Here is a 26289-nt window from a genome sequence, read left to right as displayed (position 1 = left end):
CAGCTCCAGCTGCTTCTTGCAGCTCTGCAGGGGAAGAGACTCCAGTGAAGAAGCACAAGTGGCTCCACATCAGCCAAATTTCTCTGTTTATCAGCTGCCACCAGATAACAGAGGATGCAATTTTTGGTTTTAACCAGCCAGCACAAGTGGGGCTGTAATCAAACACCTGATTTGGGCTCCAGCCAAGCTGGTATTCCTGGCCAAGAGCCAAACAAGTAGTTGGGATTTAGCAACAAGTGCCTTTTGTTTGCACAAATTCATGTGGAGTTTGCCCTTGGCCTGGCAGAAACAAGCCAGGGATGGTATTTTGCTGTTGATTGGTAATTTATTTATTTTTATTCTGCTGTCCAGAATGAAGTATAAACACAGGTTTTCCCTGCTTTATAAGGAGCTGAAGATAAAGCTGCCATTTCCAGCCAAACTGGGGTTATATCAATTTCCAATTTCCAGGCCACCTTATTCCAGCACAGCCCCTGCTGAAATTCAGCAGGGAGATTACTCCTCCTTTGGAGGGATTAGAGGAATTGAAGAGTAACTGCCATTCAATAATCCTGTGTAAGTATCTAATCAACCATAATGTAATTACCAGAAAGTTTTAAAAGGTCAAAAAGGCCTCAGTGTGATGTTACTTGGAAAGGAGAAGATTCCTCCTCTGCTTGGGCAGTGACTTAAAAAAAAAAATGAAGTGTAAGAGAAACAGAATGTGAAAGTGAAATTAAAAACTCCAGAAATAGGCAGGAGGGAGGGAACAGCACAGATTTTGTTGTCCCAGAGAAATCAGAGCCACCAAACCCTGCTGGAGCACTCTCCAGGTGACACATCCAGGTGCTGCTCCTCCAAGTGCACCTTGACATGAAAATTCACAATATCAAGAGTTGTTCATTTTCCAACAGCCTGGACAAACTGCTTTTTGTTGGATTTTTTTTTTTGGACAGAAAATAAGAAATACCTGAACAACCCTTCTCCAGGCCTTGCAAGAGCAGAAATAACTCAGGTTGCAGGGGCTGGGAGAGGGGGCAGAGAAATAAATGGCTTTTCAAAGTGAAGATTTGCAATGATTCCACCAGGAAGGAGCAGATGTGCAGCCACTGGTAAATCCCTGCAGGGACCAGGCATCACCCTGAGCACTTTCAAAGCCTCCAGATCACGTTTCTTTAACTGCAAGAACAGATTCCTAATAGCAAAACCCTCCCACACTGTCCCACCTTCCTTCCCAGGTGGAAATCAAGGGGACAAGGCAAACAAAGGAGACCTCAGCTGTGTTTTCTCCTTTTCCCAGATAAGGACAATATGTCCTTTTATTATCTAGCATAGCAGGAATTCTCCCTAATTTTTCTTTGAACAGCAATTTCTCCATGGCAGATAAAATTCTGTCTTTAAAGAGCTTTTCTTGACTAATGTTCAGAGTCAAACTGGGAAGGTTTCTGCTTATTTAATTAAATTTGCAACATCCACACAAAACTGTGGAGCAGGCTAAGAGGAAAAAAACACAGCCTTGATTTAGATCAACAAATCTCAACTGGCCACACTGGGGAAAAGGCCTGGAAAAATCCAAGTCAAGCCCAAAGAGGAAAAAAATGCCCAAATAAATGGATGCAGCAGAGATAAATTGTATTTTGGAGGAACCAAATGTGCTGGAGCTCTGTTACCTTCTTGAAGAGGCGTCCTGAGTCCTCGCTGACCTGGACAAAACGTGGGATGATGTTGTTGAGATAAATGTCACTGAGGGTGGTGTGGTCCCTGCTCTCCCTCTTCACCTGGTTGAGCAGCAGGTTCCAGCAGTTCACAGGTGACAGCACGTTCTGATCCTTCCTGCAGGGACACAAAACAGGATTCCAGCACCATCCTGGGGCTGTGAGTGCAGCTCTGCTGAGCAGAGTACAGAAAATAAACCCTCAGCTCCATTTCCCCACATTGCCAGCAGCTTTTGGCCCCCTGCAAATGCAAGCTGCAGTGTGCCAAGTGCAGGATTTCATTTTTCCCTTTGAATCCAGGATTTTGTGCATAAATCAGAGCCTGAGGGAGGCAGGGAGATGGCTCCAGTGTCTGACAGAAGGTTTCACAGCCCTGTCTCAAGCATTTGGGTCTTAACCACAATAAAAGAGATTTCAGGCACCCAGTGAGCCAAACAGAATCTGCATAGGAAACAAAATGTTGTGTGTCCTGTGCAGAGCCCATTAGGGGAAGGATTCTCTATCTGTCCCCAGCCACAGACAGCAGCACTCCCAAATGCAGCTTCATTTTCTCATCTTGGAACCTTCCCCACCCTCTCTCAGCAAAGGGCAGCAGGGGAGAGGAGAGGGGAGCCTTGGTTAATTTGGGTCAGCATTTCATGGAGTGGAAGGAAGAAGTTTCTCAGGGCAGATGGAAGCTGGGATCCCACAGGTGGAGCCTGAGCAGCATTTATCTCTCTGCAGCTCTGCTTGCCATCCATTTACAGCACAATGATGTTTATCTAGAAAAGATAAATCTTTCTGATATCTGAAAAAGATACTTGGCTCTGGTGCAAAGCCAGAGCTCTCCCTGATTATTGTACAAGACTCTATCAGATTTCTTTCCTCCTAAAAGAAATGCAGTTTAATTTCCAGTGAAAAGGGAATATTCTGAACTTGAAAGGGCAGCAATCTCTGCTGCAAGAAACATTGGGAAAATGGGAAAACTGAGCCAGGGCAAGTTTCATTACCCTTCTCATGACACCAGTTGGATTTGTGCTGCAATGTGGATAATTTTAGATAAAGAATTTCAGAACAGCTGACCTTGATTTTTTTTTTTGTCTTTCCTTAAAAAAAGAAATAAATTGGGAAGCTCAGGACTGGCTGCAGCTTGTGATCCAGGCTGCTTCACCCACTGACTGCCCTCTAAAGCTGGCAGAGCTACAAGTGGAAATTACCCAGCTACCATGACCAGTTTGGGAATGAAACATAGGAACAACAACAAAAAAAAAACCAAAACAACAACCTCCGACCAAAATCCTGCCTCAAACCCCTGGGAGCCCCATTCCTGCTCCATCCCCAGCCTGGAGGAGAGCTGGGAGAACCCTCAGGAAGGAGCAGGATTCCCCAAGGGAAGGGAAGAACTGCAGGAGTTGACAGCAGCAGGAAGGGCTGGGCAGGGAAGTTTTGCTCTGTGCTGGTTCCATCCTGCAGGAAAACCTCCCCAAAAAATCCTCCCCAGGACTGGCACCTTGGGGATGCTCACACCACACACTGCCAGATTCTCATTTTAAATTCCTTTCATTTCTTGCTGTCTCTTGGTTCTCAGTAACCCTTTCAGTGCCTTGCTGGAACTTGCTTTTGTTCAGATCCAGAGTTTTCACAGCAGGGAAGGGAGGAAAACCTCTCCATTATTTGCTAGTGATGATGCTCCCAGCAGATATTCAAGGCAGAAATGAAACAGGAAAGAGCTGCTTTAAGCTCCCAAGCACCCTCTAAAACTTCACACACATTAATTTTTAAAGCTCTGCAGCTTCTCCTGGGACATGGGTGCAGGTTCCCAGCTGGGAGCAGCAGCTCCAGACCTGCTCACACCAGAACCTCCTCAATCCTCACCAGAGCAGGGAGCAAACTGGGATCCCCACCAACCATTTCAACCCTGGGGCTGGCAGAGGCAGCTCCCAGCCCAGGGCACCACAGAGCAGGGATGGAAAAGGGAAAAATCCCAGTAGGGACTGGTGGGCACAACCACCCCCAGCTCCATCCCCACACCCTGCAGAGGGACAGAGTCCCCTCACCCTGGGGAGGTAAAACTGATGAGATCAACCCAAAAACTTCAGGGTGGGAACATCAACTTTCCCAGAGTGCTGGTGCCTTCACACTGACAGCAACTTCTTGGCTCAAACTTCCCCCATGAGCAGGAGGAAGGAGATGCCAAGAGCCAGGTTTATTTCAAGCACTGGTTGAAGATGGTGTGGTGATAGTGAGTGTGGAGGTTTGTTTAGGTTAGCCTAAATTACAGCAGATCACAGCAAGGGGGGCTGCAGCAGGAAGAGGAAGCTGCACAGATTTTTAGGGAACCACAAATGATGAAGCTCTGTGGTTACTTGGGTGTTATCTTGATCAGGTCCTGCACAGCTTCCACTTCAAAGGCTTCAGCTGGGTCTCAAAAAGATCATAAGGGAAGATTGAGTCTCAAGTATCTTAATTAAATTACTCATTCATACAAGGGACTTGCAGACAACCCAAGATTGATCTGCTTCAAGGCAAGCAGGGGAGAGACAGACACCAGTGATGCTGAGCTGGGCATTGCAAGGAAATAGGAGAAAAGTCATCTTACAAAACAGATTCAAATAAAAAAAATAAATAAAAATAATAATTAAAAAAAAAAAAGAAAACCACACCCACAAAGACAAAGGAATGAATGGGGTGAGAATGAAAATATCACTGATGAAAAGGGTCCTGTCCAGCCTGGCCTTGGGCACTGCCAGGGATCCAGGGGCAGCCACAGCTGTGCCAGGGCATCATCACCCTCACAGGGAGAATTCCTTCCCAATTTCTCACCCAAACCCCCTCAGTTTGAACCCATCACTCCTTGCCCTGTCCTGATGAAGGGTCCTTCTGCAAGGGATGTCCCACTGCCCATAGCAACAGAAAACTGCCCTGAAATCTCCTGTTCCACCTCCTGATCCCCCCAAACATTCAGGTTTTCCCTAGATGTGTCCAAGAGGCTTTTCCAAAGCTGGTGCACCCCAGGACACTCAACTCTGCAAACCCTCAGAGCTGGAGCTGGGCCAAGGGTGAGAGCAGGGATTTAATTAATTAATTTAATTAATTCCTCTGGATACTTCTGCAGCACTCCCTGAATTCTGTCGTCTGCAGTGGCAAGAGAGGCAGCAATCACAGCAGTGCTGTGAGATCAGCATCACTGAGGTGATGGAAAAGAGTACAAAAACCCTCCCTGAGGTTTCACATCCATTTCTGCTGCTCATGCATCCCTGGCTCTGTGCTCTCATGGAGGTCACTGAATCAATGAATGTTTAATGCCTACAAAAACCTTCCAAATGGGGTTATTTGACAGGCTCAGAATAAAACCTGCAGGACTGAGTTGCAGCAAAAAGAACCACAAAAATAGCCTATGACAATGTTTATTATTATTATTAAAAATAATTAAGTGAAGCCCAAGTGATCCAAATGCTTTTGTTAATTCCTCCCTCACAACCTGTATCATCCCTGCTTTACAGAAATCACTTTAATTTTAGGAAAATTAAAGCTGAACTTGCAAGCAGCTCATTCAAACTCACATTTGATTTTCCCTGACACAGCTCAGTGTTAACTGCAAATTTTGGGAATTACAAGCATGGACATCCATGCTGCTCCCTGCCCTTCTCTTCCAAAAGATTCCAGTTATGAACATCTGTTGTTTACAAGTGCTCAGCCTGAAGGTTGCCAGACTTACTCTGCATCTTTTACTTGAAGGCAAAGGCTGCCAGAAAGCCATCTGAATTTCATGCTGGGATATCCTGGACATTCAGCTCTCCAGCTGACAATTGCTACTCAGGATCCTGCTTCCAAAGATTAGCTTGATTTAAAATATGGCCTTAAAATAGCATTGCTGCTTTTTTTTTTTTTTTTTTTTTTTTTTTTTTTCCCTATTTTCTTTTTCCATTTTCTCCCTCAAAAGCAATCACTCAAGATTTGCCATGGTTTTCATACTGTTGATTGATGATTTCAATAGGCAAATGCCTCCAGGACAAAAATCACATAAAATAGCAGAACTGAAGGCTGGGGTTGGAGGTCCCAGGGTCTGAGTGCAGGTGGACAGAGCCTTTTTTGGGGGGCTGGAAGTCACCCCCAGATCCAAGAGCCACCTGTGAGAAGGATGCTCTGATTTACACCTCAGGTACCAAACCTGGCACAAACAAACTCCTGTAGCAGCCACAGGACTTGGGCTTTGAAAGGATATTTACCAGCAGATGTTGAAATATATATGACACAACAAATATTGTGTATGAATATTCTGTTTAATAGCCTAATTAAAAAAAAAAAAACAAACATTTTTAGAAGAGAAGAGGCACAGTGAGGTCTAACAGCCAGTTGAAAGCAAGTAAAACCTGGGCTGTATCCAAGTGCCATCAACTCCTGTGTCACCCTGGCTAAACCAATCTGTTCCCCTTCCTCAGGGACATCAGATGAGGTAACACACACCTACCCCTGTAAATCATTTTAAGGTGCTCCAGTGAAGCTTCAAACTGAGCAGGGTAGGGCCCCCTTTCAGCCCAGACCCACTTCCAGCTCAAAAGCCAAGAGGAAAACTCTCCTGCAAGGAAAGGCTGAGAGAGCTGGGTTTGTATGGGATGGAGAGCTGGGCTTGGATGGGATCAGAGAACTGGGTTTGTATGGGATAGAGAGCTGGGTTTGTATGGGATGGAGAGCTGGGCTGGGACGGGAGCACAGAGCTGGGCTGGGACGGGAGCACAGAGCTGGGCTGGGACGGGATCACAGAGCTGGGCTGGGACGGGATCACAGAGCTGGGCTGGGACGGGATCACAGAGCTGGGCTGGGACGGGATCACAGAGCTGGGCTCGGACGGGATCACAGAGCTGGGCTTGGATGGGATCACAGAGCTGGGCTCGGACGGGATCACAGAGCTGGGCTTGGACGGGATCACAGAGCTGGGCTTGGACGGGAGCACAGAGCTGGGCTGGGACGGGAGCACAGAGCTGGGCTGGGACGGGAGCACAGAGCTGGGCTGGGACGGGAGCACAGAGCTGGGCTGGGACGGGAGCACAGAGCTGGGCTGGGACGGGAGCACAGAGCTGGGCTTGGATGGGATCACAGAACTGGGCTTGGATGGGATCACAGAGCTGGGCTTGGACGGGATCACAGAGCTGGGCTTGGACGGGATCACAGAGCTGGGCTGGGACGGGAGCACAGAGCTGGGCTTGGACGGGATCACAGAGCTGGGCTGGGACGGGATCACAGAGCTGGGCTGGGACGGGAGCACAGAGCTGGGCTGGGACGGGAGCACAGAGCTGGGCTGGGACGGGAGCACAGAGCTGGGCTTGGACGGGAGCACAGAGCTGGGCTGGGACGGGATCACAGAGCTGGGCTTGGATGGGATCACAGAGCTGGGCTTGGACGGGATCACAGAGCTGGGCTCGGACGGGATCACAGAGCTGGGCTCGGACGGGAGCACAGAGCTGGGCTCGGACGGGAGCACAGAGCTGGGCTCGGACGGGAGCACAGAGCTGGGCTCGGACGGGAGCACAGAGCTGGGCTGGGACGGGAGCACAGAGCTGGGCTGGGACGGGAGCACAGAGCTGGGCTGGGACGGGAGCACAGAGCTGGGCTGGGACGGGATCACAGAGCTGGGCTTGGACGGGATCACAGAGCTGGGCTGGGACGGCATCACAGAGCTGGGCTGGGACGGGATCACTGAGCTGGGCTGGGACGGGAGCACAGAGCTGGGCTGGGACGGGATCACTGAGCTGGGCTGGGACGGGAGCACAGAGCTGGGCTGGGACGGGATCACTGAGCTGGGCTGGGACGGGATCACTGAGCTGGGCTGGGACGGGAGCACAGAGCTGGGCTGGGACGGGAGCACAGAGCTGGGCTGGGACGGGAGCACAGAGCTGGGCTGGGACGGGAGCACAGAGCTGGGCTGGGACGGGAGCACAGAGCTGGGCTGGGACGGGAGCACAGAGCTGGGCTGGGACGGGAGCACAGAGCTGGGCTTGGACGGGATCACTGAGCTGGGCTGGGACGGGAGCACAGAGCTGGGCTGGGACGGGAGCACAGAGCTGGGCTGGGACGGGATCACAGAGCTGGGCTGGGACGGGAGCACAGAGCTGGGCTGGGATGGGATCACAGAGCTGGGCTGGGACGGGATGGAGAAGAGAAGCTCTGGGTGACCTGACTGTGCCCTTGCAGGGCCTGAAGGAGCTGGTGAAAGATGGAGAGAGATGATTCACACGGGGCTGGAGGGAGAGGACAAGAGGAATCACTTCAAACTGACAGAGGGCAGGTTTAGAAGGGATATTTATTGGGATAAATTCTTTCCTGTAAGAAACTGGTTTCCCAGAGGAGCTGTGGCTGCCCCATCCCTGGAGGTGTCCAAGGCTGGGCTAGGAGCAAGCTGGGATAGTGGAAGGAGTCCTAGGTGAGCTTTAAGGTCCCTTCCTACTCAAACCATCCTGTGATTCAAGGCAAACGTGGCCACCTGATCAACTCTGAGACAGCCACATCTAAGAGAAACAAACCAAATAAACCTCAGCAGGCTTGGGGAAGCCTGCACCTCCCACACTGTGTGAAGAACCCACAGACTCCAGCTGCAGGGGCCAGCCCAAGTCCCAGTTCCAGCCCAGCTGCAGAGCAGGAAAGCACATCCATGCAAATGACAGGGTGGATGCTGCCAGACTTCCTGCCAGCCCTGTGTCAGGAGATCTAAACACGGGATGTGCCGTGGGGAGCAGGGATGATACGGCACCTTCTGACATAATTACCAGCTTCTGGGGAGAGCAGCCTATTATGGGGTATTTATAGGGTCAGAGGCAGGCAATTACAGAGCAGGCTGCTCTCCCAGACGTGCAATCCTAGGAGCAGGGAGCTGATGGCTGCCTTTGATCAAATGGGGGGCTCCCAATGGGATTCCAGCTCCAGCATCCCCACGGGAGGTGGCAGCCACGGCAGTGCCTGTGATTCAGGCACAGCAGCACTGGGGACAGCTGGTGACAGTGGGAACTGCTGGATGCCTGTGGCATTCTGGCACAGCCAGCACACAAATGACCAAATGAGTTCAGCATGGCCAGCCTGACCTGTGCCACTGCTGACCAGCACTGCCCACACACCCAGCAGCCTCACAATTTATCTTGTTTTTCTCTTAACTGGACTCTTGACCAAATCAATTTGTGTATTTAGGACTCAGACCTTGCAGGGATGCCATATTCCAACAGCAAGGTGTTTTTCTGGCAGGAGCAATCTGCTGCTGAAGTGAAATCAGGAGCCTGAGCAGCACCAGCCCTCTCCCTGCAAATCCAGCAGGATTCTGTTCTACTCTGGTCAGAATCTCCACATGATAAATTAATTCTAAATCCCCAAGCAAAAGGTAAGTTCTGTGCCACCTCCTCAAGCTGAATACAGAGGTGTTTCTGATGGCTTGCTTCATATCATGTAATATAAAGTAAATCACCCCAATTTTCACCAGAAATAACAACAAAATCAACTGAAACCACTGATGATACTGCAGAGGAAAATTGTCATTCGAGACATCATCTCTTCAGTGCCATCTTAAAGGCACCTGCAGGATGTGCACAGTTTATAGTTGTAACAACACTTTCACTCTAAGCAAAGGAAAAGAAAAAAACCCTTCAGACTGTGGATATGCAGAATAACTCTTCCCCAGCTCAGCTCTGGAGCCAGCCTTTCCTGAGAGCACAGCACAACGTGTGCTCTAAGTGAGAGCTGAAGGGAATCACATCAAAGCTGTGCAGGCAGGAAACTCAAACGGTGCCTCCTTAATGGCTCCCACAAAGAGCTGCTGGAAACGGGAAGCAGCAGTGTCCCCACATCCCTGCACACACAGCAACAACAACACAAACAGCAGAACGCCCCCACCCGAGCACTGACGCTGAGCCTGGGCGGGGGCAGCCCCAGATGGATCCTCTCAGCCCAAAACGGCCCAAGCACAAATGATTCAGGTCCCAGGGCTGCTGCTGCTGCTCTGTGTTTTCCCCAGCTGCTGCCCTGACAACACAGCCCAACAAGGCTGGGCTCACGTGGCCGTGCCCTGCAGCCCTTCCTGGCCCCCAAACCCCTCCTGCAGCCCCTGCTCCTGGGAAAAGCACCCCAGGAGGATGGGAACCCAGGGAACCAAGCTCCATCTGCATCAGCCATCCCAACTCAGGAGAAAAAACATCCAGCAAGAAGCCCAGCAGCACGGGCAGACCTGCCTGTAAATGATGTTTCCAGCAGAAGAGTCAAGAGATTGTCAGTAAGGACACGTTCAGATTTTAACTGAGTGCCACCAGCTCGTACCCAGGGATTCCCCCACCCACAGAGGCACAGCTCTCTCTGGAAGTGCTACTGGCCTTATTTCCCTGCTGTTTGAAGTGATAGTAGCAGAGCTGCAACACAACTCCCACACAGAGCGTGTGTGGGATCCCAAAAACGCAGAACTGACAGCAGGGAACAGATTGGGAACAGCTTCCCTTCAGAAAAGCAAAGCCACTGACACTGAAGGAAATCCTGGCTTTGTCCATCAAATCTGGCACACAGCTTTGCCCATCTTTCCTGAGAAAATGACTCCTTTGGCACATTCCAGTTCTTACATCCCATTCTCTCTCAGCCTACCAGGAATTACTGACATGAATGAGCTCCCAGAACCAGGGAATGGCTTCTGTGGCCAACACAAACCTGGGCAAGGTTTGGCTCTGGAGCTCAGAGCTGGTGCCTACATTCACTCCAACAACTCTCCTTCCATTCCTGTCCTTGCAATCAAATCTACAGCAGGAGGGAAAAAAGGGGCAGAAACAAAAGGCAAATACTCTACTTGAATTGCTGGTCTTTGGTGCTCCTGGTTTTAGCCAGGAATCTCTCAGCCAACTTCTCCAAATTCCTGGAGTAATCCATCTCAATCTCTGCCTTCTTGCGGAAGAAATCCTGCAAGTCCTGCAGTAACTGGACCCGGAGCTCACACTGCTGGTCAAGGCATTTCAGCTGCTCTACCAACTGGGCACGGATCTCTGCAACAAACAAAAGCACTGCAGATTAAACACAATCCCAACAGAAAACACCATCACAATCCTGCAGCAAAACATCTTTAAATTGTGTTCCCTCGTTAGTGCCAGCCTGGTGGTGATTAACTCTGTCTGCATCTTGGGCACACCAGCTGCAGGAAATCCATCCCCAGTCCCGCAGCCTGGTGCTCAGCAAAGCTTTGTTGCTGAAAAGTGCATCAGTTACAAGTGTCAAGTGCATTTTTGGCACGGGGAGGGAACGGTCACTGCCTAAAAATGTACTGAATCTCAGTCTGGAAAAAGGACTGAATGCTGCAATCCCCCACGTCAGCTCAGCAAACCCCTTCAGGGAATTTCTATCAAATTCCTCTGCAAACTACTCCTGATGCAGAAACAAGACATTGCACATTCTGGGGCACTCCCCAAAGGCACCAAATTCAGATTATTCAGTTTGTTCCTGAGTCTCCAGCTGTGCAGCTCATTATAAACCAAGCCATGAAAGAGAAGAAGAAACCCCTCTGGAGAGCCAACACCAGAGCACTTCCCATTAGGGAATCATCTCCAGGAAGGCTCCTTTTCCTTCTAAAATATCTGCAAGTAACATATCTCCATCTAAGAACTCCATAAAGCCCACAGATATAGGTGTTAATATTATAATTAATTATTAATATATATTCATAATAATCACAGCATAATTATTATGAATGTCTCTATGTTAACACAACATTTTACAAACAGTTTTCAAGCATTTTACAAACATGAAACATCAGCTCCATGCTCTCCTCATCCCACTGATCCTGAATTTGAGGGGCAGAATAGTAGAATGACTCACTCACAGTCAAACAGGGCAAGAAAACACAGCAGAAGTGTGTCAGCCCCAGCCTAAAAATGCAGAAATATTCAGTGATGCAGCCAGCAAAGCCTATTTGGCTTTTACACAGGCAATAAACTCAACATGAAATCAATAAAATCTGCCCTTTCATCTAAAGGTCTCTGAGCAGTGAAACTGCAGAGATCTGCCATGGCCTGACTGCGAGCGCTGCTCCCTCCAAAGGTTTTTCCAGGATGTGCTGTTCCAGGCTGAACCCAGAACCAGCAATAAAAATTTCAGGTTTCACAGCTTTCCTCACACCTCCACACTGCGACTGCAGGCGCCCACAACTCCATCACACCAGGCAAGGCGGGGAGGGAGAATTTCCCAAATCCAGATTTTTTAGAGATCAACCGCTGATTCCTGAAATACAGAAAATCACAGAGAGCAGCTTGGCTGCTCTGTCAGTTTGTCTCTTTGCCCAGGGAAAAGAAAAAAAATAAAAAAAACATCTGGACTGGACCTTCATGGTTTCCCTGCTGCCATGCACTCCCAGGATCAGTTGCCTTGGATCGTGCTCACATCTGCAGGAACAGTTTTAGGGAATCCGGGATTTGCCCTGAACAAACCCCCACATCTTTATTTTAGGGACTCCCAAACCCAAACCACATGTATGGAAACACGGCTCCCAGTCAGGCTTGCCAAAAAGAAAAAAAAAATAAATAAAAAAAAAAAAGCTGCACAAATGTGGAGTTTTTAAGCTTAAAGATGACCTTGATTAGAACTGAATTTGGTTGTTCCAAACTTCTCAAACTTCAGGCTTTTGCTGCCAGCAAGGTTGTTGAAAGGGAGGAGTCAACACTGTAATGTGGGGGCAAAGCTGGTCAGGTTTATTTTTTTTCCCAGAAGAGAATCTTAAAACCCAGCAAACCTGTGTTTCCTCATCAGGAAACACAGCTAGAGGCAAATACATCAACCAGAGCTGTCTGTGCACTTCTTCAACCTAAACCACTCCAGCTCTGCTGCTTCCCCAGGCTCAGGGATGCCCCCACTCATGTGTGGGGTCACCAGGGAAATGCAAACCAGACACCCCCATCCCACCTGAGGCTTTGCCATTCAGAGGTGATAACAGCACCAAAAATTGCCAGGGAGGTGGTGTTTCCTTGCTGCAATCCTCAGCTCTCCTGATCCTTCACCTGACACTCACCTGCGGGTCTGATATCCCAAAAGGAACATCCTTCAACACAAGAAGCATTAGAAAGCTCTTCCTCCCTTTGTGCTTTCTCCTCCACCCTTTCCTCACCAAAAGGGATGTTCCCAACACAGAAACAACTCTGGGACCTTTTCAGAAGCTACTGGACAAAGGACACTGATTTTAGTAAGCTGAGGACTCACTGAAAGGGATCCCACAAAGAAAATACCTGAGCTGCTGTTTTCTGCTAAGAGTCAGGATTCAAATGCAGCAAGTTTTGCCTGTGATGTTTTTATGTGTGCATTTTTTTGGAAGTCAGTAACCCTCTTAGCATGGATGAGCAGCAGACACCTTGTTAGAGAAGAGGATTGGGGTAGGGATGGTAAATACCAGATTCTGGCAGATCACGGGCTGACCCTCCTCTGTGCCTCAATTGATGGATTTTTATTTTATGAGGGCAACAACCCAGTAAAACTGGACATTCTCCACAGTGATCTCAATTGGAAAACCACCTTCTGGAACAAAAGTAGAACTACAAAGGACCAGTTCCAACAAACCAGCAGCTCCCAAAGACAAGATCAGCAGAGCAGGAGTGTTTGAATCAGAAAATCCCAACGCAGCTCCCGAGGTGGGACACCACACACAGCTCCCACTGAACAGCACCGAGAGGCAGCAACTCCTCCTTCGGTGTGAAATGCGAGATCAGCACTTTTAACACAAATAAAGGCAGTGTTTTGGAGGGAGCAGCGACAGCTGATCGGGCTCCCGCAGAGAACAATGAACCATTCAGCCCGGCTTATCGAGGCAACCTTGCTCATCTTTCAAACACACACCCCGCAGTCCTCTGCCACAAAATAAAATCAAGAATGCAGGAATTTCCTGAGGCTTACTGGGCTTTCCAGAGTATAAAGTGTCTGCTTGTTTTCCCACTGCTTACACAAGCTGAAGGTATTTTTTTCCTGCTCCGAGCACATCCCCGTGCTCTAACCCAGGGTCACCGAATTACACGGGACCTTTTCATGTCTCCAGTCACAACAACCACTCCAGCCCCGAATCCACTGCTTCTGCATCTTTTAATTTGCACAGGTTATTAGGTTAACAGCCACTTTAAACACCAAAAATGCCTTTCCCCCTCCTTTGCTTCAAGCTTGGGATCCCACCCACTGTGATGCTGAAGACAAGGAACAACCTCCCCAACCCCTGAAGGTGAATAAGCACACGCTGAATTCAAGGTGGAAGTGCCAGTGGCAAAATTAGGATTAAACACCAGGTATTCTTACTGTAAACCTTGCCCTGTATGGCTGAATTCTGTCTGCTCTATTTCAAGCTCACAACAATAATGCAAACATCCTCAGTGGCCACAGAAAAGTTTTCCATCCACTTCAAACCATCCATTTATTCATTTCCATCACCAGATCATAAAGTCACCTGGTCACTGAGGGACAGACCATTGTATAATCCTGGGCAGGATGACTTGACTTTAATCCATCCTGCAACCACCTTTTCAAGATTCCATGTAGCACACAGGAGGCAGGTCCAGTTTATAATGAATTCAGAGGGTAAGGAAGGATCTTCTGCCTTCTGTATTTTTTAGTCCCATTTTCCACCCAGAGCAGCTGTGTCTGCCCCATCCCTGGAAGTGTTCAAGTGCTGGATGGAGCCTGGAGCACCCTGGAAGGTTCCTTCCATCCCACAGCATCCATTCCATGATCCTCAGCATCCTCAAACTCCACCAAACACAGCAGAGTTCTGCAGAGCTGCTGGCAGGAATTGGTGTTTTCATCAAACAGTTCCACCTGGAGCAGTGGGATATCCACACTGCCTGGACTGCACCTTGCTCTGGTACAGCACCCAGCCTTCACCTTCTGGAAGAAGAATTTCCCAAACTCACTTTTTAAGGGTTAAACATCCTATAAAGTCGGAATATGGAACCAAATCTGTACCAAGGTGTTCATTCCCCCCACAGTCACTGGGCAGTGATCTCAGAGCCCTCCTTCAGAGCACTGCTGCTCTGAGCAGGATCAGTCCCTCCCCAGGAAGGGCTTCAGCTCTCCCCAGGGCTAAGCTGGAGCTGCTGGAGCTGGGGGGCAGCAGGGTGAGCCCCAGAGCAGGGTGAGCCTCCAGAGCAGGAGGGAACCCCCCAGAGCAGGGGGAGCCCCCCCAGAGCAGGGTGAACCCCACAGCAGCACTCTGAGCCCCCCCAGAGCAGGCACTCTGAGCCCCCCCCAGAGCAGGCACTCTGAGCCCCCCCCAGAGCAGGGTGAACCCCAGAGCAGGCACTCTGAGCCCCCCCAGAGCAGGGTGAACCCCACAGCAGCACTCTGAGCCCCAGCCCAGTATCTCCCCCATCTCCTGCACCCACAGCGTGGCTTTCCCAAGGACTCCCCGCCCCAGCCCCAGTGCCACGAGCATCAGAGGATGACAGGCTTGGGAAAGGAGTGGGATGGCAGCAGAACAGAGGCACCAAGGCCCAGCTCCCGCCCAGATGAGCAGCCAGGCTCTCACCTCACCCACACGGATCCAGCTGCAGAGCCAGCTGCAAATCCAGCTGCAAAATCCAGCATCCCCATCCCATGGCACTGCCACGGGACCAGGGGAACTGCTTGTGAAAAAATTCCTGCCAGCAGCTCTGCAGAACCCTGCTGTGTTGGTGGAGCTGGGGGATGGAAGGGACCCTAAAGCTCATCCCATTCCATGTGCAAGGGCACCTCCCAGGGGGCTCCAGCCCCATCCAGCCTGGCCCTGAACACCTCCAGCAATGGGGAATGGCACAGCAGGACCCAGCCTGGGATGGGGAGGTGGCAGCCCACGGGCTGTGGGGCTCAGTTAGCCCAGACTAAGAAGGAACCACGCTAAACTGCACACCCAGCCCAGCACAAGATTGCCTTCCAGCCTCCCCACAGCGCAGGAAAGGCAAGAAAAGCCAAAATGAATGAAATCTCCACTTCAGACAAAGCTGGAGCACTGATTTTAGATCTTGTGCCTCATCCTTTTTCAAGCCCCATCTCCTGGAAGCTGCCAACACTCAGTGCTGAACACCAGAATGAGATGTCTGGGTATCCACCTTTGGAGACTGCAGGGAAGTCAAATTAAAGATTACAGCTGAGTTAGAAGCCAACACTCCATTCAGCTCCCAAAAGTTAAAACCATCCAACACTACAACTTGTGAGTAAAAGCAATAACTGTTTAAATATACAAGTAACTTGCAGAGAATGTGCTGAATCACATATTTTGACATGTTCTTACCACATCACTAAATTATTCACATTTCTCCTGCCATCACATATGAGAGGCTGTAGTCCAAGAGTGAAGGACTTGGTACTTCTCACTATTTTTATTGGTACATGATTACAAACAGGGCTGTGACTAATGACAGGCCCAGCCCAGCAGCCCCAACATGACTTTATGAGGTTTAATGATTTAGAAAAGCCTTTATATATTAACAGCCAAATTCAGGGGAACGAGCTGTGCCACCAACCAAAAGCTGTTGATCATCACAGCCTTAAAAATCTCCCTGGTAATCTAAAAGCTTGGCTTTGATGTGAAAATGATATAAGAGGAGAAAATACAGCCTTTTGTTTAAGACCAGAGCCAGGAGGGAGATTCAGGTTCACAACCACTGTAAGCCCTGGAAAAGGTAAATATCCTTTCTACAGCCAGATATTCCACTTGAGAAATAACAGCAGTGGGTAACACAAACTGACAAGAATCCCTTTGTAGTTATAAATATATAAACAGAGCTGGAGAGAAATTCTTTGGGAATTCCAAGGGTTTGGGTCATAAAATTCCCAGGATTTTGGGGCTGAAATTCCCAGGATTTTGAAGCTAAAATTCCCAAGATTTTCAGGCTGAAATTCTGAGAATTCTGAGCTTCCCAGGATTTTGGGGCAGGAATTCCCAAGATTTTTAGGCTGAAATTCTGAGAGTTCTAAGCTTGGAATTCCCAGGATTTTGGGGCCAGAATTCCACAATTTTGGTGCTGAAATTCCCAGGATTTTGAGGCTGCCTCTCCTCCCCTGGGGGGTGCTGCTGATTAGGGTCCTTATATAGTGTATATAAAAAGAAGGTATTTGGGGCCAGAATTCCTTGGGTTTGGGTCATAAAATTCCCAGGATTTTGGGGCTGAAATTTCCAGGTTTTTGGGGCCAGAATTCCTGGGGTTTGGGTCATAAAATTCCCAGGATTTGGGGGCTGAAATTTCCAGGTTTTTGGGGCCAGAATTCCTGGGGTTTGGGTCATAAAATTCCCAGGATTTGGGGGCTGAAATTTCCAGGTTTTTGGGGCCAGAATTCCTGGGGTTTGGGTCATAAAATTCCCAGGATTTTGGGGCTGAAATTTCCAGGTTTTTGGGGCCAGAATTCCTGGGGTTTGGGTCATGAAATTCCCAGGATTTGGGGGCTGAAATTTCCAGGTTTTTGGGGCCAGAATTCCTGGGGTTTGGGTCATGAAATTCCCAGGATTTGGGGGCTGAAATTTCCAGGTTTTTGGGGCCAGAATTCCTGGGGTTTGGGTCATAAAATTCCCAGGATTTTGGGGCTAAAATTTCCAGGTTTTTGGGGCTGAAATTTTCAGGTTTTGGGGAATTTCTTTCTTTGGAAATACTTTCCAACAGAGATTGATGAAATTGTTGGGCGGTGCAGGACGAGTGCTCAGAGATTTGCATTAATAAGTGAAAGGAGGGGACGCCAGACGTGCTTAAAAGCAAAAATTAAGGCTGGTCTCGGTCTCAGGGAAGAACTGAGGACATTCAGCTTTTATTTCCACACCTACACCCTAATTTATGTGCATCACTAATTACCTGGGGCTCCCAGCTTCTGCAGGCACCACACAAGTGCCACTGCAGGAGCTGCTGCATCTGCCCTGGGTCTGCTGGGGTCTGGAAAATCTAACTTTAAAGAATTCCACTGACCACAGCCAGCCTGGACATTGCTTTTCCATTCCACACAAAAAAAAAAAAAAACCCAAACACAGCACTCATCTGATATTCCCAGGCTGCAAACTGATGGGAGGCTTCAGACCTGCAGAGCTTTTCAAGTAGATGCTCAAAATTCTGTAATTAACCATGTTAACAAAGCTGCCAAGGTATTTAATCCATCCAGTATTCAAATTCAATGTTAATTTTTCTTTTTTTTTCCCCTTTGCTATCATCAAAACACAGCCCATGCTGTTGACTTTTGGGGAGGATGTTTAAAACCAGAACTCAGATTAAATTCCCCTGGGCAGGGATTCATGGCCCCAATTCCACCAGCAGAACGTGAGCAACTCCTCAAAACAAGCCTGATAAGGGCAACATGTTTGAGTACATCAGGTAATAATAATCTATTTTTAGCTTCTACAACTGTTTACTCAAAAGAAATAAAAGTTTATCAATACATTTCAAATACCCACGTGCAAACAGCAGGAGCACTGCAGCTCCTCCTCTCCAGGAAGTTTCACAGCTATTTTAGGATTGTCTGTACTCAGTTAAAGGTTTTCCCCCAACTGACACCAAGCCAAAATTAAAAAACCTCAGGCAAAGCTTTGCTTGTGCTTTCCCAATTTCTGAATGCTGGAAAAAACACCATGGGCAAGTAGTAAAATTACATTTTATCACTGTTCTGCAGTATGGAATTACAGAATAAACAATTTTAAAGTCATTTTGACACACAGGCTATTATTGTAATCAAAGACAACACACACATACACATCCCCTAGTTCATCTTTTCAAGATTCAGAGAAAAATTTGAACTAAAAAAACTCTTTGTAGCCTCCTGTAATGAGCACAGTGAGTGTTGTGTGGCCCTGGGAGGAGGAATTGCTTTGGGCCCACTGAACAACCTGGAATAATATGTTCTCCAAACAAATTTTTCATAGCTGTTTCAATGGTTTCCTCTCCTGCAGGGTGACAAAACCAACACTGCAGAGATGGCCAAAAATTTGGAGAATATTTTTAATATAAAGGGGTTTTTTTTCCTGCTTTAGTTCCCTTTCTGCTTCTGGCCCAGGGCAAACCAATTCCCTCTGAGGCACCAAACTCAGATATTTTCCATCACACTCTCCTACTGCTCACCCAAACCTTTCTTCCAGGAAGAAAAGATTCTTCCCTCAAACCCTGCTGTGCTAACCACAAAAAAAAAAAAAAAAAAAGAAAAAAAAAAAGAAAAAAGAAAGAAAAGAAAGGTGTTATCAGTGCAAGGAACTGGAGGTTTGCTTCCAGTTACTCCCAGCAGGAGTGATGCTAAGCATGTGCTGGACACATTTAAACCAAATTCCTCCTGATTTCTCACAAAACCAAGGCTGGTTATGACTAAAAAGTAAAAATGCAGCGTGTTTCTGGGAGGGAGGGCAGGAGTGGGGATTTCCAGAGGGTGTTGCACAAGGCTCACACTCCAAGGAAGCAAAGTTCAACTCCTGCTCCTCCAGCAGCCCCTGGACCACCCCAACCCCATCACCCTCCACTTCCAACACCACTCTTTAACACCTTAAACATCAAAATAATTTAAAAAAAAATAGTTATGAAGGTATAATAAAAAAATATCCAGTTTGGAGAAGGTTGCTGAGCAGTGATCAACCCTGAGCCTTCATAGAGCATCAGAGAGCAAAAGTGAATCCAACTGCCCCAAAATGTGGGAAATGCAGAGAAACTGCCTGCAGGAAACAGGACACTAATAATAATAATGATAATAATGATGATTATAATAATAATAATAACGATAATAATAACAATAAATAAGAATAAAAATAATAAATAATAATAATAAATAAGAATAAATAAAAATAAAAATAAAAATAAAAATAAAAATAAAAATAAAAATAAAAATAAAAATAAAAATAAAAATAAAAATAATAAATAAAAATAAAAATCATTCATCTGCAAGCCAAGAGCTGCCAGGGTGTGGGGAGGGAGGGAAGGAGGCAGCCAGGGTTCCCTGCAGAGCAGATCTGAATGAAGAATGTGGAACTCACAAAGCACCTCAGGTTCCTCTGGACAGGGAGAGGCTGCACTGCTCTCGACAGAAAAATCTGTTTATTTATTCTAGAATAAATCCAGCAGGAAGAGGCAGCAGAACAGGTCCAGGAGACAAAAGCTCAGCAGCTCAGGCACATCCCAGGGCACAGCTCTGAGCAGGGCTCAGGAACTTCCCTCTCCCCAAAACACAGCCCTGGAGCCATGGGAGCCAAAACTCCTCACAAAACAGCCCAAAATATTTGGCTGTAGTTTTCTTTTGCCCCAAATCTCTGATGCAGGATTTCAGGGTTAAGAGAAAGAAAAAAAAAACAACCAATCTTTTCTTATTTTAAAAAGAATTCTGGCACATTTCTCCCAACTCTGATGCAATATTTTAGGGTTAAGAGAAAGGAAAAAAACCCCAATCCTTTCTTGTTTTAAAAACAATTCTGGCACATTTCTCCCAACTCCTCTGATGCAGGATTTTAGGGCTAAGAGAAAGCAAAAAACCCATCTTTTCTTATTTTAAAAACATTTCTGGCACATTTTCCCCAACTCCTCTGATGCAGGATTTTAGGGTTAAAAGAAAGAAAAAACCCCAATCCTTTATTGTTTTAAAAACAATTCTGGCACATTTCTCCCAACTCTGATGCAGGATTTTAGGGTTAAGAAAAAAAAACATTTTCTTATTTTAAAAACAATTCTGGCACATTTTTCCCAACTCTGATGCAGAATTTTAGGGTTAAGAGAAAGAAAAAAAACCCAATCCTTTCTTATTTTAAAACCAATTCTGGCACATTTATCTCAACTCTGATGCAGGACTTTAGGGTTAAAAGAAAGAAAAAACCCCAATCCTTTATTGTTTTAAAAACAATTCTGGCACATTTCTCCCAACTCTGATGCAGGATTTTAGGGTTAAGAGAACGGATTGGGTTTTTTACTTTCTAATTTTAAAAAACATTCCTGGCACATTTCTCTCAACTCTGATGCAAGATTTTAGGGTTAAGAAAAAAAAACATTTTCTTATTTTAAAAACAATTCTGGCACATTTTTCCCAACTCTGATGCAGAATTTTAGGGTTAAGAGAAAGAAAAAAAACCCAATCCTTTCTTATTTTAAAACCAATTCTGGCACATTTATCTCAACTCTGATGCAAGATTTTAGGGTTAAAAGAAAGAAAAAACCCCAATCCTTTATTGTTTTAAAAACAATTCTGGCACATTTCTCCCAACTGCTCTGATGCAGGATTTTAGGGTTAAGAGAAAGGATTGGGTTTTTTACTTTCTAATTTTAAAAACAATTCTGGCACATTTCTCCCAGCTCCTGTTGGAGTTTCTGTGCTTTCCTGGCTTATTTCAAGAGTTTCTGTTCCACATGCTCTCAGTGCCTCAGTTCACTTCAGGAATCCCAATTTCAGCCCCCAGAGTGCCCATTCCAGAGCAGCATCCACAGTGCTCAGCATTCCTTCAGAACAGCCCCCAGACCCAATTCCCACCTGCCTCTGCAAAAACTTAGTTAATTTGATATGATAATTTTTATCTGTTAAGGGTGCTCAGAGTTTGGAGGTGCTAAAAGAATCTGGGATGCAAAACCCAGAAACAGCATAAATATTAAAAAAAAAAAATCACTATTTCTTCCCAATTCATGAGACTTGAGAGTTAATTTCTTACACAATTATTTCATGCAAAGTAACATCAAGTGTATTTGTTAAATGAATAAAATTGCTAGAACAAAAGTGGCAATTTACAACTTACATGCCTTAATCTCTGCAATTAAAAGAAGCTCCTTTGGTGAATTATGTCAGATATTTAGAGATACAAACAGAATGATTAATGCCAGTGTCTAATTGAATTTCACCTCAGGATTTCTTTGCCTCCCTCTCCTCTCTGGTACCCAACATGTTAACATGAATAAATGATTGAGAAAGAAATGAAGAGAGGAACAAAAGGGGACATGTAAACACTCCTCAAGCACAGCAAAGCAAACCCAGTTTCAAAATCACTTTCCAGCAGGCTGCCAAATTCCAGGCAGAGAGGGGAAAGCCAGACACACCTGGGGTTGGTTTTTTAATCACATGGAACAATTTCCATCCTTGTTTTGTGCTAAAAAGAAGCAAAACCAATTTAACTAAAGATATTTAAAAAATTAAAAATAAAAATAAAAAAAAAAAAGGAGAGAGAATAGGATGAGGCTTCATTTAAAAATCCAGTAATTATATAAGAGTGACTAACTTGGGTTAGTCCCACCATTCCAGAGGTGAAATCCTGGGAATGAAGACCCTTCCCTGGTGGCAGCAGCACGTCCCCCCAGCTCAGGTGAACCCACCTGGTCTGTCCCGAGCAGCCCAGCCTGGGGCAGGCCAGCAGCCCCTGGCCCTGGCCAGCTGCACCATGGAGATCTTCCTTCCCTCCTCCCTGCAGGACAGGCTCTCATGGACAGCAGGACACTGACTGTCCCCACGAGTCACCAGGGTGAGTCAAATGTACAGGAGCTGGCAGTGCCAGGCCCTGTGTGCATTTCTGGGAGGTTTTCAGGGCTATTAATTAACCCTGAGCATTCCAGGGGAGGTGAATAATGAGCATCATTACAGACACTTGAACAACATCAAAAAGGGCCAGGCTGTTTGCCCAGGGTCCCAGTGGACAGAGATGACAGAGCTCCTTTCCTCCAGAGCAGCCTCTCATTTTCCCCACCAACTCCTGCCATTAAAACATCCCATAAAATCAAAGTAATGCCTTCAGCTGGCAGGAGAGCTCATGATAAACCAGCCTCAACTGTTTGCATAAGAAATCAAATTGGAGCATTGTTTTAATTCAGATACAACACACCTAAAAGCCAGACAGGAGCCTAACTGAAAACCACAAAACACATTTATGTTTTTTAAAAAAAAGGCTTCAGTCTCCCTCAGTCTCCCTGTTGCTCTCTGGCTCAGTCTGTTCACATTCAAAAGGAATTTACACCAGGAATACTCAATGAAAGCAAAGCTATCCCAGGCAGGATTTTCCTATCTAATCCACAGCACTAATTCCTTCAGGTATAAATATTCAGCTGTAGAAGTGCAGCACTGCTGCCTCAAAAGGAACTCACATTTTACTCCACAGCACCTCTTGTAAAGGAAGAAATGAACATTTGACAGAGCCTGCAAAGCTCAAATTATGTGAATCATCATTTTTCTATCAGTTCATTGTCAGCTACAGCAACACCCATTAATCAGCACAGCTTAGACCAGTGAAGAACAAGGAGATGCTTATTTTTCATAAGCCTTTGTCAGAGAACTGACATTAAAATTCAGATCCTCCTCTTTACACACATCCACGTGTGCTTTATCATTTAGAAACCATTTATACTGCTCCAGCATTTACAATAAATGACTCAAGGTTCAATAAAAGACTTTACTGCATACACTGTTTGGAAGATACACAGGGCTCTGCCCAGTCTTTGTACAGCAGTAACTTCTACAATAAAATTTAGGTCTTCATCTGAATTTCTTTCATTTCTTCTCTGATCCCATCCTAGCTCCCCTGGGGAAAAATCACCTAGTTTCCAAAAAAAGCTTTTTCCAAAGAAATTCATGTGCAGCCCACCACGTACTAGGTATCAAAAGGAAAAAAATCCCTGTATTTTAGACACATTTGCATAAATAAAACTTGGAATAATTTGAAGCCAGAGTATCAGAATCTGGATTCCCAGCATCAACTGGAGAAGAGAGTCAACCCAGCATTCCCTGAAATGAAACACCATGTCCTGCACTTTCCATGCAGCCTGAGACTGAGGTTTGGGTCTGCTCTGCACAGCTCAGATCTGAGCCCTGATTAACACCATTCATTTTTCACTTGCATGGTGCCACTACACCTAGTTCAGACCCAGAAAATATTGCTAAAAATATATTAAAAAAATCCAAATTTAATCGATTCCCAGACCCCCAGGCTGGTTTGGGTTGGAAGGTTTGGGTTGGAGCCCAAAGCCCATCCTGCTGATGGGCAGGGACACCTTCCAGCAGCTGCTCAGGTTTAAACTGAGATTTCTCAAAGCCACTGGGGCAGGAGGAAAAGCAAGCACAGGTACCTGCAGTGGGTGTGACTGATTCACCCAGGATATGTGAAGCCTCAGCCATGTGGCAGAGGAGCCCCTGGGGACAAGCCCAGCCAAAACCAACAGGGAACAGCAGCAAAGGCTCCTCTGCAGAGCCAGGAATGTTTGTGTGGGTTCATTGAGCAGGGACTGAAAACAACACACCCAAACCAAGCAACCAGCCCAACAACCCAGCACAGAAAAACCAAAAATCACCAGGAGGCTTTGCAGAGCCCAGAGGTTCCTGCATAACCAGCACAAAGACAGGGTTGGAAGTTTCTCCATCCTCCTTGAGAAAATAAAGGTAGAGAAGTTTTTTATACTGAGGTGGAGAAAGGAAACTTCCCCCAGAGCCAGCTCATCCAAACCTGCAATATCCATGTTTCTCAATTTCATTAATACACCAAAAATAATGGAGCATTTTGTTTGGGTTTAGGGGGTTTTGTTGGATATATCTATACTTAGCAAAAGCCTGAGCCAGGAAAGGAACAAATATTATCCTAACAATACTGAACACACAAATAAATGGTATACTACAACCTCCATTGATAAAGTTACACGTGTAACTTTCAATAAAACTTACTTAAATTTGATTTATATGCTGACAACATCTCAAATAACTTAGGAAATCCAGTTATTGGCACAGCTGAATTATGGATTATCAATACATGACATTTCATTAGCTCTGTTTGCTCGTTAGGTGTATCAATCATTGATGCCATTAAGCTGTGACTGACATTTGTAAATTCTCATGGTGGTGGACCCTTCCTGTGGAGAGACATTCCAGAGAAGAGCCAGGACAGATGGATTTGTTATCACCATTTAAAATCCAACACTTTCACAGGAACATCAGAATAACTTAGAGAGGGAAATGAGCAGTGAAAGCTTCAGCTGCTCTGGTCCTATTTTTGTTTTTTTAAAAGCCTGAATGGTAATTTCCCATTAACATGAGAGATCTGTTTTTTCACTCATATAAAGGCATCAACTCTCCAAACAGAGCAGTAACCTTATCAAAGCAAGCCACTGCACCTTCCAGTCTGACTCACACTGAGACCATCTGGACAAAACATTCAGACAAGAGCTTTTTTTTAAAAAAAAAACCAACATCTTGAAACAAATTGCCAGACAGGATTACACAAAATGATCTGTCGAACGTGTTAGAGACAGCCAGAAAAATCTTTAAAAGCAGACAGAGGGGAGGAAACGTGGATCCTTCTGGGATCCACTGATGGCTTATCTTTTCACCTCCCAGCTTTTCTAAAACCCAAGAGCAGCCCATGCACGGGGGGCTGAAGCTCCTGCAGGGTCTCCAGAGGTATCAGAGGGCACTGCTGGCCCTGAGAGCTGCTCCTCACCCCTTCAGCAGCCCTGGACCTGCTTGTCCAACTCACCAGTTACACCAGTAAACCCCAGCACTGTGCCACTGCTCCCTTCCACCAACCAGAAAGGAAAAAATACTCAGATCTGGGTATTCTTGCTCCTTTCCACCTCAATTTGCCCTGACAGCAATCAGCAATGGCTCCAGCTATTTAAAAAAAAAAAAAAAACAAATCTTGGACTTGATTGTCCAGGGTAGTTTTTATCCTTTATCTGCCAAAGCAGACACACTGATCCAGCCAAGGCACTGGATCCAGCTCATTGCACATTTGCCTTTCCCATTAAGGAGCCCAGAGGTCACTTGCCAAAGGACACACAGATAAAGCAGACGAACTTTCCACTACTCCCCGACAGCTTAATTGCTACCCAGAATCTGGAGCAAGCCATCACAGCTTTGCATTCGTTTCCACATTTCATTTTTATGACACTCCAACATCTGCAGAGGATGCTGTAATTAAAAAGGAATAAAATTATGGTTTAAAAAAAAACAAAACACCAACAAACGCTGGACACAGTCATTTGCCTGAAGAACTTGGATCACACAGCAAGCACAGGACAGAGTCAGTGTGCAAGCTTTAAAGTCCTGAATTACACAGGCTGCAGCAGCCAGGGGAGGCTAAAATGAATTTTAAGTCCCACAGTGTGGCTGGAGTGTGCTCTGTGCTGCACTGGGGATGAACCAGATAAGCATAAGGCATCCATCACCATTCCTGCATCCAAGCAACCCAGACAGCAAAGCCAGAGGGGTAAAACCTCCCTAGAACAGAATGTCCAGCTTTTCATCTCCTGCAGTGTGGCTAAGAAACCTCTGCATGGGAAGGAAGTGGAGCCAATCCATCTGAAGACAGCCTGATCCTCTCCAGCTCCCCACCTCAGCCCAACTTGAAAATCTTCATTTTCAGGCGCAGTGACACTGAGCAGCCTCGCAGACGATGGCAGAAGGACTGGGCTGACACAAACAGCTCCACACTCGCAGTTTGCAGCAGCCACACCACTGAGAAATGCAAAATTACCTTCCTCAAACCCCAGGGGCTGCAGGGGAAGGGCTGGAGGTGCCTGGTGACAGCAGCTGCTTCCCCTGGGGCAGCTTCCTTGCAGAAAGCTCTGCCCTTAGAAATAAAGCTGAAGAGAAACTCCCACCTGTCCTTTCTGGGGAGAATTTCAGATCCATCCTCCAAGAGGGCTCCAGCCCAATCTGTGGGATGGACACGCTCCCCACAGCACCACAGGCTTCAAGCACT

General features: G+C 46.6%; 1 protein-coding gene across 5 annotated transcripts in view; it reads right to left on the bottom strand.

The window, feature by feature from the left end:
• The window catches only part of SRGAP2 (SLIT-ROBO Rho GTPase activating protein 2), a 93271-nt gene that overhangs the window by 52431 nt on the left and 14551 nt on the right, over window positions 1-26289 (bottom strand). For all 5 annotated transcript variants that reach the window (XM_056511130.1, XM_056511131.1, XM_056511132.1 and 2 more), the window contains exons 2-3: window positions 10483-10675; window positions 1650-1812 (exon numbers count right to left, since the gene is read on the bottom strand). In XM_056511130.1, the coding sequence (XP_056367105.1) occupies window positions 1650-1812; window positions 10483-10675 (356 nt within the window). The remainder of the gene's footprint in view (window positions 1-1649; window positions 1813-10482; window positions 10676-26289) is intronic.

The sequence above is a fragment of the Oenanthe melanoleuca genome, chromosome 26 (genome assembly GCF_029582105.1).
Source record: "Oenanthe melanoleuca isolate GR-GAL-2019-014 chromosome 26, OMel1.0, whole genome shotgun sequence".
Lineage (NCBI taxonomy): Eukaryota > Metazoa > Chordata > Aves > Passeriformes > Muscicapidae > Oenanthe > Oenanthe melanoleuca.
Note: the sequence above shows the minus strand (reverse complement) of the source record. Positions and strands in the feature narration are given on the sequence as shown.